The 15375-nt window shown below is 46.8% G+C and overlaps 1 protein-coding gene across 1 annotated transcript in view; it reads right to left on the bottom strand.

The window, feature by feature from the left end:
* The window catches only part of Bco1 (beta-carotene oxygenase 1), a 37073-nt gene extending 22295 nt beyond the window's left edge, over positions 1-14778 (bottom strand). Inside the window, exons 1-5 of the mRNA XM_029481013.1 lie at positions 14535-14778; positions 12961-13089; positions 5288-5417; positions 2264-2411; positions 84-231 (exon numbers count right to left, since the gene is read on the bottom strand). Of these exons, the coding sequence (XP_029336873.1) occupies positions 84-231; positions 2264-2411; positions 5288-5417; positions 12961-13089; positions 14535-14598 (619 nt within the window). The 5' untranslated portion in view covers positions 14599-14778. The remainder of the gene's footprint in view (positions 1-83; positions 232-2263; positions 2412-5287; positions 5418-12960; positions 13090-14534) is intronic.
* Between the last annotated feature and the right edge of the window lie 597 nt (positions 14779-15375).

Here is a 15375-nt window from a genome sequence, read left to right as displayed (position 1 = left end):
TATAAAATGTGTCACAAGCACAAATCCTGACTCTTCAGTCAGGGTCGCCCAGCTGCCTTTGTTAGATCCCTAGTGAGACTTACCTGGCACTGTGGCAGGGATCTTAAATATCACGTATTTTGTTCTCCCTTTGTCCACGATGGATGTGCCCATGTTAAGGACATTCCCAGCCTCGTCATAATGAGGGTGCGAGGTAGCCAGGTTTACCGCCACATACTTCCGGTAGTCAACCTGTAAAATACAATAGCCACTCAGTTTTGTAAAGACGAGGAGATGGGATCCCGTGAACACCTTACTTGGCCTAGGTGTAGAACGAGGGTAGATCTCTTTGAATATCTCTTGACTGAGAGGAAAAAAGGCATAATTCACCTTTTAAGAAACGTCTAGTCTCATGACCGGATATGAGCTTATATTTCTTCTGCGGCAGAAGTCGGTTGTGGGGAGCTAGTGAGCCACAATGTTTTGTTTGTTTTTGTGCCTGTGGCTCCCATCCCACTTGCTGGTTTGTCAGGATCCTCAGCATAGAGACGGGTTGCCTCACGAAAGAAGGCTGGAAGCCATGGTGAAGGTAGCTAGATCACCAACTTCCAGCCAGTCTCAGCTACTTCTCTGTGTTGAGCCTATGAAGTCCTTTCAATTCACCCCTGTTGGGAGTCCACAGAGACAGAGACGCAGCTCTCCATGCCTCTCATGATTATACTCTGGAAACAGAGCATCTAAAACCATTTACTTAAAGCAGGAATTCTACTAACAAATTGAACGATGACCCCTGCTCAGAACGGACCACAGCCTGAGAACCTTGGGATGGCGGCTCTAGCTGTTTGCCCTTCTCCAGGACAACACAAGAGTTAGGTCGGGCTCTGGCCCTTCCGGTATTTCCCAGCATGCATCAGTTGGACCCTTGCCACCTAGTTTACAAGGAACTGGACGTAATTTCCCGGCTAAGATAGGTATTCAATTTAGCAGATCGCTCAAGTGCCTAATGACATCACTGTGGCTTTGAACAGCTAGCTGGAGCAAACTGACCCGGGGATCTATTGATTTTCAGGGGAATGTTAGCCCCGTGCTTCCCAGGAAGCGGTTCTGTCTGCTGGTGCCCTTGCTCTCTGAGTAATACCTCCCTCTGCAGGTCACCCTGGGTAGAACACCCTGGGTCCAATAAGAACTACAGATAGGATTTTGAGTTGTACCATCTTTCAAACATTCAAAAGCAAGTCCTAACCCCAGCGCTTGTGAATGTGATCTCACGTGACAGTAGCATCTTTGAATATGTAATCACCACAAGATGACGCTGTACCACGTGGGCTTGCGTGCTTATAGAACACGGGGAATTGGAACACACAGACACAAAGGGAACACCATGGGATTGAGGTCAAGTGATATGTCTATGAGCTGAGGAACGCCGAGGACCGGCGAGAAGTTCAGGACCTGGGAGGAACAGAAAGGAGACCCTCTAAAACCTGCCAGAGCCTGGCTCTACATATTGGATTTAGAATTGTGTCTTCCATAAATTCAAGACAATAGGGCTCTGTTATTTTAAGCCACTTAAGTCTATACCACTTTTAGGGGCGAGGATATGTTTTTTTTTTTCCCCCTGCTTTTCGAGACAGGGTTTCTCTGTATAGTTCTGGACGTCCTGGAACTCACTCTGTAGACCAGGCTGGCCTCGAACTCAGAAATTCGCTTGCCTCTGCCTCCCGAGTGCTGGGATTAAAGGCGTGCACCACCACGCCTGGCGAGAATATGTTCTATAGGTTTGTTTCTATATATTTTTTAAAAAGTGTATGTGCGTGTGCGAGCATGTGCAGTACCCACACAGGCCAGAAGAGGGCACCGGATTTCCCTGGAGCTGGAGTTACAAGTTATAGCCTGGGTGCTAAGAGCTGAACTCAGATCATCTGAAAGAGTGCGGTACATGTTTTTAACCACTGAGCCATCTCTCGGCCCTATGGGAACATATGAAAAAGTTGTCATGAGGCGATTTCACCACATAGACATCATGGAGTTTATCCGATAAAATAGCTACAGTGTCGTTAGGTAGAACCATCTTTGGGATCCCCATTACACATGCATGTGTCCTATAGTTAACTGAAATGTACTTAAACCACACATGACTGTGCTGTAAATAAGAGTCAGTGGGATTGAGGGCAGGCACAAAGATGGACACCATGCAGAGCACCATGCTGAGGCAGCTGAGACAGTAGAGAAGGTTTGTGGGCAGCTTGCAGGTCAGGAATGGACACTGACTGTAAGCCTACCATACCTTCTCCAAGGTCTCTAGGGTCTGCGGGTCGATTTTCCTGATGTAGTTGGTCTCCGTGGTCGCATAGAAGTCTTCTCCACATTTCATGATGTTGATCAGACAGTTGTCTGTGAAGTCGGGGATGGTGTGAGACAAGTAGGAGAAAGCTCTGGAAAGAGAGAAAACAGGCCGCGTTCGTGGCTGTGCCTGGCCGGCTGGGAAGTTCTGCCTTCTCACCATTTAACATGTCCTGCTTCAGCGGCGGAGAGAAGACTCTAGGTATCAATGGGTCACTTGAGGAATCTAGGGGACCCAGGTATGAGGTCCCCTGCACAATCCACAACATGGAGTCAGGCAGCAAGTGAGGTGCTGGGGCAGTGTGGCCACACCACTCTCCTCCTGAGTGTTAGGAGTGCAGGGGTCTATTCAGCTAGAGCCAGCAGGAACCGGGATGCTTCCAACTATTTTAAGTAGCCATATAGATATCAGACTTGTACCCATAATACAAACCTAGTAAAAGAGCTAATCTCTGCTCTGGCAAGATCTGAATCCCTGCTGAGTATTTAAAATTTGTTCAAGAAATTATTTGTGGGTTTGTTTGTTTGTTCTTTTTTTTTTTTTTTTCTTTTGAAACAAGGTTTCATTCATCCCAGGCTAGCCTCAAACTTGCTATGTACCCAAGGATATCCTTGAACTTCTGATTATCCTGCCTCCACCTTCTGAGTGTGTGACTAGGCATGGTCACACACATGCCAGCAACCCAAAGGCTGTGTGACCAGAGACAGTGGGATTGCTGGGGACTCGCTGGCAGAGAGCTTAGCTCCAAGTTTAATCAGAGACTCTGTCCAGACCTGGAGCGCTGGTCTGGTTTAAGCTTGTGCTGGCGATCAAACCCAGGGCTTTGTGGGAACGTTCTACTAACTGAGCTCCATCCTCAGCCTTGTAATTCATTTTTGGCAAAAAAAGAGGGAAAAAAGCTCATGTTCGTTAAGACTCGGGGTGCGTTTCACCAAATGGCAAACTGCAAACAGGAAGAGAACCCAAGGGGGTTTGAGTGGTACAAATGGCAAAGACTGGATGCAAGCGTTGAGTGGTGCTCCCCCTAGCGACAGAGGAAATCACTGCAGGGAGTCTCCTCCAGGTAAGGCTTTGAAAGTCCTTCAGGCCCACTCCCTTCTCTCTGTTGACGACACCCCAGCTCAGCCCCATCTGCAAGGGCAAGTCGCCCTGTTCCAGGGAAAGATGATGTCAGCCTCAGAAGAGCAGAAGCAGTTTTCCTATCTTTGGCAATCCACCCTAAATCTTTCCATAGCTCTCTGAAGTGTATCTGAAGGGAGATAGGGAGAGCAGGCCTGACTCTCTAGATAAGAATTTAATTGTTGAATGTGTAATACACACACACACATCTGCTTCATAACCCAGATGACTTCAGATGTGTTCCAGAAAAATCTCCCCACCCTGCTGTTCCTCAGCTTCCCACCCCCTTGACTCTCCTCTGGGATCTCTTTATGCCCTCCCTGCACAAGCAAAAATACATCTAGACTTCTTCTGCCTTTTCCCTCCCTGAACCCAGAATGCACTTATGTGCCTTGCTTTGAGAAAGAGGTGTGTGTGTGTGCATGTGTGTGTATATATGTGTGTATGTGTTCGTTCATGTGTGTATGTGTTCATGTATATGTGTGTATGAGAGGGGTATGTGTGCATATGTGTATGTGTGGATATGTGTATGTGTGTGTACGTGTGTATGTGTATGTGTATGTGTCTGTGAATGTGTGCATATGTGTGTATATGTTTGTGTGTGTGTATAGTTCATTTGTGTGCAGGTCCGTGTACCTGTGCACATATGCACAGAGGACCAGAAGCAGACATCCACTGCTCTGCCTCTCACTCTCTCTCACACTCTCTTGAGGCAAGGTCTCTGATTAGACCCGGAGCTAGGCTGGCTGGCTGCAGACTGCTGCACTGAGACTACAGGCATGTTGTGACCATGCTTAGTTCTGGGGACTTGAACTCAGGACTCCGTGCTTTCTCTCAACAAGTGCTCTGACCCACCGATCATCTCCCCAGCTGTCCTGGCTGCTCATGTGTGTCTACTTGTCACAAGCTAGAGTCCTCAGAGAGGAAGGAGCTCCAATTAAGCAAATGTTTCCATGAGATCCAGCTGTAAGGCATTTTCTCAATTAGTGATCAGTGGGGGAGGGCCCAGCTCATTGTGGGTGGTGCCATCCCTGGAATGGTGGTCCTAGGTCCTATAAGAAAGCAGGTTGAGCAAGCCATGAGGAGCCAGCCAGTAGGCAGCATCCCTCCATGACCTCTGCATCAGTCCTTGCGTCCAGGTTCCTGCCCTGTTTGAGTTCCTGTCCTAACTTCCTTGGTGATAAACAGCAATGTGGAAGTGTAAGCTTCTTCTTCAACTTACTTTTTGGCCATGGTCAGTTTTCCCCCTAGTAATAGAAATCCTAAGATACCAGCCCTACCCTGCTTTAAAACAACATCATCAACATCATCAACATCCTCATCATCATCAACAACTGTTGAACTTGCTATACCTTAGGATTGATTTGTACAGTAGCATGAGCTAGCAGCCTCATGCCTTTCAGCCTCACTGAGGCGCTTTCTTAAACACTTTTGCTGTTGTGTGTCCAACCAGTCTGCTGGCAAGGACATTTAGGTTGGTTGCAGCTTTTATCATAACAAATGACATAGCCAGGAATAACTTTGTCTATTTGTTACTTCAGACTCGAGCAAGTATATCTCTAGACCTAAGGGAACACACATTTGTAACTTTGACTGATCATGCCCAAACCCTCTCCCACCAGCCAGGCAGGTGAACACCTGATGATTTGTCAAGTGCTCTTCGCTTCCCTCGCTATCACTGATCAAGAATCATACGGCATCTGTGGTCACAGGCCGGCCACGTGGTTTCAGCTGGGGGTTTTAATCTGTCCCCCAAAGAAAACTAATAGGGGAGAAAATGTGCGCTGTTCTGAGCATTAGAAATATCCATAAAGGATGAATTTGCCAAGATCCAGAAGGGACTGTTACTTGGAAAAGATGTTTTTGCAGGGGTCTGGGTAGGCCATGGTTCCGAACTCAGACACCACGATTCTGTTGGCCTCGATGTTGGCGATGTAGGTGTCACTCTGCAGGTATTTGCTCCGGTAGAAGACCTCCCCTGAAACAGAAGCAGAGACTTGTCAGCCTGACACCTTTGGGGGACCTATGACATTGATGTCAGCCATTCTAGGGGCTTTACTGGGGTCCAGAGGGAGGTTGGTTGACCCTGACCAGCCTCTTTCATGCAAGCGTGGACTACAGTGAGAAGGGCGTTTGAAGTGTAAGTTCATTTGCACACATATTTTAAAAAAGTGGATGTGTGTCAGAGAGAGAAGGGGGAGGGGTAGGAGAGGGAGAGATGGAGGGGAAGGGGAGGGAGAGGGAGACAAGAAGGGAGTGAGTTGGGGAGGGGGAAGGAAGGGGAGTGGAAGGTAGAGGTAGAGAGAGAGGGAGAGGGAGAGAGAGATGGGAAGGGAGTGGGGGAGGGGGAAGAGGAGGGGGAGGGGAATGGGAAGGAAGTCAAAGTAGGAGGGGAGGGAGAGGATGACCCTGATTTTAAGAGCCAGAGGCTGGGAGGACAGAGTGAAACAGTGCATTCCAGACTCAAGAGAACTGCTGAACTCAGGGACTTGGTGACTGTTTGCCTGCATGACATCAAGACAGTCGACATGCATAGACATGGGCTCACAACCCTCCACTCCTAGATGAAGAGTGATTGGCAGTTGTGGGCTGCAAGGAGAGGGAGAGAAAAAGAGGGAGAGGGAGAGGGAGTCAGTTCTCTTTAAAGGTGTGATCCTAGGCTTCAGAGGACCACCTGGCATATATGACATATGACCGTTTGCATATATGGGCCGCACTAACTAGACTTGGTGGGTTATAGAGATGGAGTAAGATAAAGTAAAAGATGAGAAGGGAATGTGGGGGAGATGGCTCTGTGCATAAAGGCACTGATGTCAAGTTTGATGACCTAAGTTTGGTCCCTAGAACCCACACGGTGGAAGGAAAGCACCCTCTGCCCCGCCCCACACACACGTGTATTTGTACACACACACACACACACACACACATAAATGAAATATAAAATGAAATATTCTGCCCCTTCCACTCTGCCCCTCGACAGGTGGAGGGAGAGCTGGCCCTGTCCCTCCCCAACTGCAGCACTCAGGATAGCAGCCCTGACCCTTGTCTGCACAGCACAGTGGAGCTGGCTCTGGTGTTGGGGATGTAGCTGAGTTTGCCTCAAGGTCATGAGAGCTGGAGAGTAGGCCCTGCCCCCTTGCCGGTTGTGGCATTAGGTGACCTAGCCAGAGCAGTGCTGGAGAACTGTCTCTGGTGGTATGGGTAAGGGAGAGCTGGCTGGCTGATCAACTTAGCTACCATCCAGGCCCAGATCTAGGGCTTTGAGTTGAGGGCCTGGTCCTGCAGATTGAAAGCTGCAGAATATACATGACACAGGGCAACAACAGGATATCTGAGAGGAGTTCTAGGGAGTGTTGATAGTGTCACAGAAGCCAAAAGCCTAGAACAGGACCAATAACTCATTACAATGAACATTTGTTGCAGGGTATTAGATCACAACACTGTGGACCCCGAGCCTATGTTATTTACTGGAAAAAAAGAAGAAGAAGAAGAAGAAGAAGAAGAAGAAGAAGAAGAAGAAGAAGAAGAAGAAGAAGAAGAAGAAGAAGAAGAAGAAGAAGAAAGGATGTTTCTAGTTGGGTGTGGCTAAGCTCTTAGTACACACCTTTAATCCCAAACACTAAAGGCAAAGTTAGTTTGTAGAAGGAAACACCCATGTTTGAAAGCGACTTCTAATTGAGTGGCAGACAAAATGGTGAATCAGAGAAAGATTTGACAGAACAGGATCTGCCCAACTCTCCTGAGAAGAGAGAGGAAAGGAAAGCTACTTAAGAGAGCAGTGCAGAGAAGGAGAAGAGGAGGCAGTTTTACTAGGACAAGTAGTTATAGAGAGTCAGGCTGCAGTGAGAGAGAGCAAACTAGATACAGGTGAAGACAGAATGAGCCAGAGAATGAGAAGGAGCCAGAAGATTACAACATATTGACAAAGTTATTATGAGGCTAAGCAGAGAAATTCAGGAAAAGCTGAGAGAAGCCAGATTGAATCAGTGTGCAGAGGAGTTTTGAGCCAGAACTGCTGAGCTGACCAGCCAGTCAGAGTTCAAGTAGAGCTAGAAAGGGTGAGCTTATTCAGCAGCAAGTCTCAGAGGCTGAAAACAATCTAAGCCTAGATTAGATTGTATGGAGGGTAGAAGCTCCCAGGACTAGACCTAGGTTAGCAGACAGAGGCAGTAAGCTTCAGAGACTACACTTACTATACAGGCAAATAAAAGATACATTTATAAACATTTGCAAGTAACGATGTTTGGACAAAAGGGCATACTATGTCACACACATGACACACAAAAGAAAAACAGTAATAACCTTGCTATGAAAGCTACAGTATGTAACACACATGACACACTGTAGCGTTCATAGCAAGATGATTATTATTTCTTTATCTTTTGAGGGCGAGGTTGCAAGTATGGAGGGCAGATACAAAGAGATGGGAAGATGAGTGAGTGGGATTGGAGTGGATGATGTGAAACTCACAAAGGATCAATAAAAAGTTAAAAATAAAGAAATGTTTTGAATGAAAAAAAACCTAAGGTGTTGGGGTTGAAGAGATGGCTCAATGGTTAAAAGCACTGGCTGCTTTTCCAGAGATCCCGAGTTCAATTCCCAGCAATCCCATGGTGGCTCATAACCATCTATAATGGGATTTGATGCTCTCTTCTGGTGTGTCTGAAGACAGCTACAGTGTACTTATATAAATAAAACAAATAAATATTTAAAAATAAACCTAAGTTGCCAATCAACAACAACATAAGAGAAGTTATAAACACTTGAATGTAAACTCTCTTAACACATGCAATACAAATGTGACCATTCTCACCAATAAAACTGAGGTACAGAGAGGTTCAATCGAGTAAACTGCATTACTGTTGAGCAGTAATGGATTCCTACGCTGGTAATGAACACAGAAATGGCCACTCACAAGCAGGGTCCAAACACAGCAATACAGCTAGTTGAACTCTACTAATAATACACTCATACAGGTGGTGTCTGAGTTAATAAGGAGGATATGAGAGTGCCTCATGCAATGACAAGCCCTCTCCCTTGTGATCACTCTGGTGACTTCTAACAGCATCGATGGCTGTACCTTTGGGTGTATTTTCATATCTTTCTGCAGAGGACTGAGTGTACATTTCTATGGAAGCCACGTCCATTTTCCACATAAGGAGGATAAAGCCTGTCATAGTAACACCAGCCTAACGTGATTGTAGCCAGCATCAGGCAACCATCTCTCCCGCTCCTAAAGTCGGCAGTTTCAATGAGGTAAGATGCCATGAGGCGTCTGGCCACAGGGCACACAGCAGGCATGTTCTGATGGTTCTCTGTCACTGTCAACTTCAGAATGCCCTAGGAGACAGACCTCTGGTCAGATCTCAGAGGCTGTTTTCAGACAGGTTTAACTGAGGAGGAAAGATCCATTCTGAATGTGGGTAGGGCCATCCTATTGGCTGGGGGTTTGACTGGAATGTTGAGGAAAGTGTGCTGAGCATTCGTCTCTCTACTTCCCAACTGTGGCTGCACTAATGACCAGTGTCTCGCTCTCCTGCCAGCAGGCTTTCCCTGACAAACTGTGAGCCCCAAATAAACCCTTTCTTCCACTGTAGGCTGCTTTTGTCCCAGTGATAGAAATATCTTATACATGGATGCTGGCTGCAGAAATTCTAGATGGTCAAGGAGGACTCTTGATGTTTAAGGCTGGAAACTTGTGTGTGTGTGGGTGGGGGGAGTGTTGAGCCTGATGTAGGTTCTCAGCCAAGCGCTGCCCTGAACAAGGACCCACTTTAGAGCTGGTCTGTCCTTCTTTGGTTACACCTTCTAGATGCCACCATCCACATGGCACTGGCTAAGGTTTTTGCACCCCTGCCCCAGGATGCTTGGCATAAGAGAGGAATTCTTTTCACTTGAAATGTAAACTCTCAGGCCTGACCACACACTTCCTATAAACATGGAGCTGTGGGATCCCAGAGCACTGGAAGCCCTGAGAGAAAGTAGCTCTGGAAATGCTCAAGGCTGATGTTGGAGCCTTAAAGTCACCAAGTCACTGCTAGCCTGCTGTCACAAGTCCTACACCCCATATGAAGGGACACAGTAGACAGAAATCTCCTGCTTGGTGTCTTCAATAACGGGGTCAAGTCTGAAAGCTTTGTGATTAAGGCAAGAATGTGGGTATATACATACAAAAACCAAACACACATGTGTGCACTCACCTACTCTGACACACACTACACATACTTGTGAATGCCCACATATCCCAGCATGTAACAACACATGCATACATGTACATTCCCCAACACGTACACATACACCCACATACTTAGACACACACCACACACATTTGTGTTCACTCAACACACTCCAATACACACCACACATGCTGTGTACACCCATACACCCTGACTCACACCACACATACAGTGTCTACCTATACTTCTAACACACACACACACATGTGCACCTCTTACTGCCCCCAACATGCACCACACATATGTACACACACATACACACACAACACACACTACATATACTTGTGTGTACCCATATATCCAGACACACACGCATACACTACATCCCCCCATGAGAGTATCACACCACACCACACACTCTTGCACATGCACACCAACACTCAAACCCCAGTGGGGTGACTTTGTCTCCCAGAAACAGTCTCTTTGCTGAGAGAGACTTGACATCACCCACTGCCAACCGCTTTAAGCAAAGCTCTCTATTCTGACGTCCTTTTAGATTTAGACAGAGGAACCCACTCTCTACCCTTCTCTACCTTCCCTCCNCTCTGCTGCTTCTCTTTATCTAGTCTTTGCTAGGTTTTGTTTTTGTTTTTACACAGAGTGTTGATATGTAGTCCTGGCTGTCCTAGAACTCACTTTGTAGGCTGGGCTTGAACTCACAGAGACCCAGCTGCTTCTGTGTAGCTGGACTTTTGGCTACTTTGTGGGTTCTTTCATTCACCTTCTTCTACTCTTTAACCCTGTAACACTAGGTAGGAGAGAAGAAAGGATAGAAGGGAAATGGGGTGATAATACTGTTAGACGTCTTTCTGCTGATTAGGAGCATTGAGTTCTTTGGGGCAGGATATCTAACCGATCTCAGGATATCTAACTTCTTTTTGTTTCTTTGTGCATGGCAACTCAACAAACCATAACCAATGGCATCCAACCACCAACCAAACAGCCAGGACCCTAGCATTTATAGACCTTCCGACGAGTTCCCAGAACTCCAAACATCACACAATTGCAGAATTATCTGCAGCTGGTAAAACCACGCCCCTGCTATAGCACCAGACAAATCATAGTCACCTGCTGTGAAACAGCCTCATATCCCAACACCTGGAATTAAAACAAAAACATAGTCCCATAATATCCCTGTGTTTTTAAAGAAACCAAAATCCTCACTACACACTTCTGCTTCCCAGGTGCTGAGATTAAAGGTGTGCACCACCACACCATCCTAGCCCTCGATTTCTTAAAAGCAACATGCGCTAATAAATCAGTTTCAAAGCACGGAAACCATTACGAAATGCCTGTAAATGAAAAGATGCCTAACCTCACTAGCCATCAGAAGAATGAAATCAAAGCTACACTGAGAGTTCATCTAACCTCAGAGAAAACGGCAGTCATGAAACCTACAAGGGCTGGCCAGGATCCACTCCTGTGGGAATGAAAACCAGTCTGACCACTCGAAGTCAGTTTGAGGTTCCTCAAAAAGTAAAAAATGAAGGCTGGAGAGGTAGATCCTTATTTAAGAATGCTTGGTGCTCTTATAGAGGACCTGAGTTCGGTGCTAGGTGGGTGTTGGGTGGTTCCTAAGCACCTGTAACTCCGGCGCCCTCTTATGGACGCCTAGGGTACTGCACCCACATGCACATACCCACACACAGATCTAAGAACATACACATCATTAAAAATAAATCTTAAAAAAACCTCATAAAACTAGATCTACCACATGACCCAGCTACACCCTCCTGGCTGTTTACACACCCCGGGGACACCAGCATGTCCGTGTTTACTGCAGCTCTCTCACAATAGCTGTCCTGGGACTCACCTAGGTGTCCAACATCTGAGGAATGGGTAGGGAAAATACAGTGTGTTCATACAATTCAACTTCTTTTCAGTTGTAAAGAATGAAGTTATGTCAAGTGCAGAGAGATGGACGGAGGCGGGGGACTTTTATTAAGTGATTTAAATCAGCCTCAGAAAGACGAATGTTGTATGTTTCCTCTCATTTGTGATCCCTGGATCTTATAGAATAACATAAAATCATATACATACATGCATGCATACATATGTACACACATACATATATAGAGTATACAGAGTCACATAAAATAATATACATATACATACACATATATGTACATACAATACATATATATGTACATGCATATGTATATATACATGATATACACACAGAGTCACATAAAATCATATACATATACATACATATATATGCACACACACATATGTAACAAAAGCAGAAGTGAAACTGTCTAGGAGACAAAAGAGAAAGGTGAGAAGAGGAGAGTGTAAAAAATAGAAGATGGCTTCAACATGATACACACCTGTATGAGAGTTATTAAAATAAATAAAACAGAAATCTAAAGAATGAAAGACCCCCACAAAGTACTCAAAACAAAATGAACATCTCCCCCCATTTTCTTCTTTATCCCTTGACCCCAGTTTCCCTGCACGTGTCTCTTCTGAATCAGGTAGGAGAAACTTGATAGTCTGTGTTTCTGTCTCCGTTGTTACACAGTGGGGAGCCCTTGGGGATCCCAGAGGAGACGAGAGGCCTGGCTGGCAATCTGAGGACCCTTAGAGGACTGGGTTGTCGATGGGAGAGACACACAGCCATGATGGTTAGGGCAAGTGGTGTGCCCAGCTTGCTTCTTCTTAGTCTAGCCTTTTCTGGTTTTGATTAGAGAGGCACGTCTGAGTTCCCAGTTTGTCCCCTTTCTGGGTGTTGTTCATCCCATGGAGATTTCATCCTAAGATGAAATGATGAGAAACCCTGGCCCCTTTCCAAAGAATCGTTTGCAGTGGGGCTGCATGACTCTTTCACCGGGATCCACCTGCAGCTGAACCCTGCAGTATCTGTGTGACGGGAGGGACTTTGTAAGCCTTACTCAGCTAAAGCTTTGGGGGTTGTGTGACTGGTTACAGTGGCATTATAGAGTCCTCGTAAGACTGTAAATCCTGGTTTGAGACAGGGAGGTGGCCAGGAGCCAAGGGTACAGCCACCGTCTGAAGTCGTGTGAAAGCAAGGCACTGTGTTCTCCCCAGAGCTTCCAGAAGAAAAGCAACCCTACCAATACTTAGGGCATCTCCCCGGTGAGGTCAATACTTAGGGCATCTCCCCGGTGAGGTCAGTTTCAGACTTCTGACCCTCCAGAATGGACAGAGATAAAAAAAACAAAAAAACAAACAAACAAACAAAAAACTTCCTATTGCTTCAGGCCATGGACTCAGCCTGGTATCGGTTACCATGACAACAGCAAACTCATGCCAGGCTCTTACCATCTCTGATGGAGAAACTGTGGAGAAGGGCCAGGCCATCAAACCAATGGTTGTACTTGCTCTCCCCCACTGTGTGCATCCCGGGCCCGTTTCGGAGCAGGGTCCCCTGCAGCCATGCTGGAACGCTGCCTGTGGAAGGATAAACTGTTTAGTTGCCAGATTCCATAGCCAAACTGAAAAGTCTCCGAAAAAAAGGGGTGGGGGGTGGGGGGGATGGAATGGGGGAGGGTCATAAAAAAGGAACTGAGTGCACGGAATATACTATTCATCATCTGTCTGTGTATCCCACGGTCCTATCTAGAAAAGGTACAACAGGGCAGACAGTTTGCTAGCACTGAAGAGGACCAAGGAGGACAGACGCTGTCCCTACTCTGAAGTTGCCCACTGTCCATTAAGATATGGACAAATAGGCTCTCCAAATACATTTTGCCGGAAGCAGCGCTGCAGCCCTGAGCTGTGCAGAACAGAAGTGCTTTGCCCGCTAAGAGCTGGGAAGCAGTGGCTTTCTGGAGGTTACAGGCAGAGTCCCATGCTTCACAGCATGAGAGAATATTCTAGAGGCTGGGGAGATGGTTAGGTGGATAAAGTGCTTACCACATAAGCAGGAGGCTCTGAGCTTGCCTTCCAAACTCATGTGACAAAAGGTCAGCCATGATGGATAACATGGGCTTGTTATCCCAGTGCTGGGGAGGCAGAGGCAGGAGGATTCCTGGGACTTGTTAGTCAGTCTAGACAAACTGGTAAGTTCCAGGTCGGTGAGAGGTCTTGCTTCAAATAATGAGGTGATTGTGGACTTGAGGGTGGCACCTGAGCCTTAGGGTGTTTGAGTTTGAAGGATCACTTTCAGGAGCGCTCTCCATCAACTATGAAGAGAGAGCCACGGGGTGCAAGCTGGTAAGCACTCCCCATGGCCTCTGCATCAGCCCCTGCTTCCAGGTTCCTGCCCTGAGTTCCTGTCCTGACTTTCTTAGATGATGAACAAGGATGCAGAGAGTGGAAGCCAAATAAGCCCTTTCCTCCCCCAAGTTGCTTTGTTTGGGGTGTTTTATTACAGCGATGGTAACCCTGACTGAGAGACATCTATCTTGTCTTACGAAAGCTTAAAGAGAGAGGGTTTGGAAAGATGATGCAGTACCTAACTGCTTCCAGTTCCGGAGGGCCTGAGTTCAGTTCCCAGTATCCACTGTAGTCATAAGTGCCTGAAAGAGGCTTGCAGCCAAGCCTGACAACCTGGGTTCCATCCCTGGGACTGACATGATGGCGAGAACCAGCTCCTGCAAGTTGTCCTCTGGTCTCCCTCACTTGCACCGTGGCTATTGGAGCATTCCCAACACTCCTCTGGAGACAGTGAGAAAGAATTGCTCTCCCCGTGGACACTGAGTTACCGTGTAGAAACATACCCTATTGGTTAAAGAGACTGTTTCTGGATACTGGCTCATCCTGTTGCCATATATGGATTTCCATGTTTCCAAAAGCAATTTCTAACATGGGGCGGGGGAGGTGGAGGTGGGGGTGGGGGATGAAGGGAGGGGGAGGGGGTGGGGAAAATGCCCATCTAAATACAGAAGTCTCACCTGTCACTTTGGCCTGAACTGGCTCCAGCTGTTCTTTCTTATTCCGGCCAAATATTATCTCCATGGAACCGGTGAGCGGCAGCAAGGAGGTTGTTACTGGAATAGACAAAGCCGCGTGTGCTCAAAGCCTCCTGTCTTCCTGCTCTCTGCTCCTTGACATCTTCCTCTGTCCCTGTACACTCTGTCTCTTCCTCTGTGTCCCTTTCCCAAGCTGGCCGGTGCTTCTGCCTGCTGCCGGAAGCTGCTGGGTAGTTTATACAGTGTGTGTGTGTTAGGTCAAAGGTCAGTTCCCAAGCCATGTGTTACTGCTAATCTTTAATCCCATTATGTTTTTCCAACTCCTCTGCTCTGATTTCACTTTTAGCTTAGCCAAGGAAGGCTCCGCTCTGAGTCAGAGGAGATGATTTGGTGTGTTCCGCTGAGTTTGCCCGAGCTAGCCCATCCTGAGAACTGGATGCATTTATGGTTAGAGCAGAGAGAACAGCATTTGGGATCAGCAAAGGCTCTTCAAGCGAGGGGACCATCAAAGGCATTGACCTCACTATTGCAAGTTGTAGGCTGGTGACATCTTTGCCTTCTGCAAACACAGAGAAGGCTTTGATTTTAACCTGGGGTTTGGTTCGTTCCCACTCTTAAAAAAATCATATCAATGGACACTTGATTGGTTTTCTTTTTGGAAGGAGGGCTCAAAGATGTGTCATGTGCCCAAAAACAAAGATGGGGAAAACAAAGACTTGGCTTTATCGGGAACCAAAGAATAATTAAAACACAAAACAACATCAGGGCCTGTGCACAAGAGAGGCTTTGAATTATGCCCAGAGCACCTGAATGAATTCCAGAG

The sequence above is a fragment of the Mus caroli genome, chromosome 8 (genome assembly GCF_900094665.2).
Source record: "Mus caroli chromosome 8, CAROLI_EIJ_v1.1, whole genome shotgun sequence".
NCBI classification, from domain to species: Eukaryota; Metazoa; Chordata; class Mammalia; order Rodentia; family Muridae; genus Mus; species Mus caroli.
This window is presented reverse-complemented; position numbering and strand designations above follow the sequence as displayed.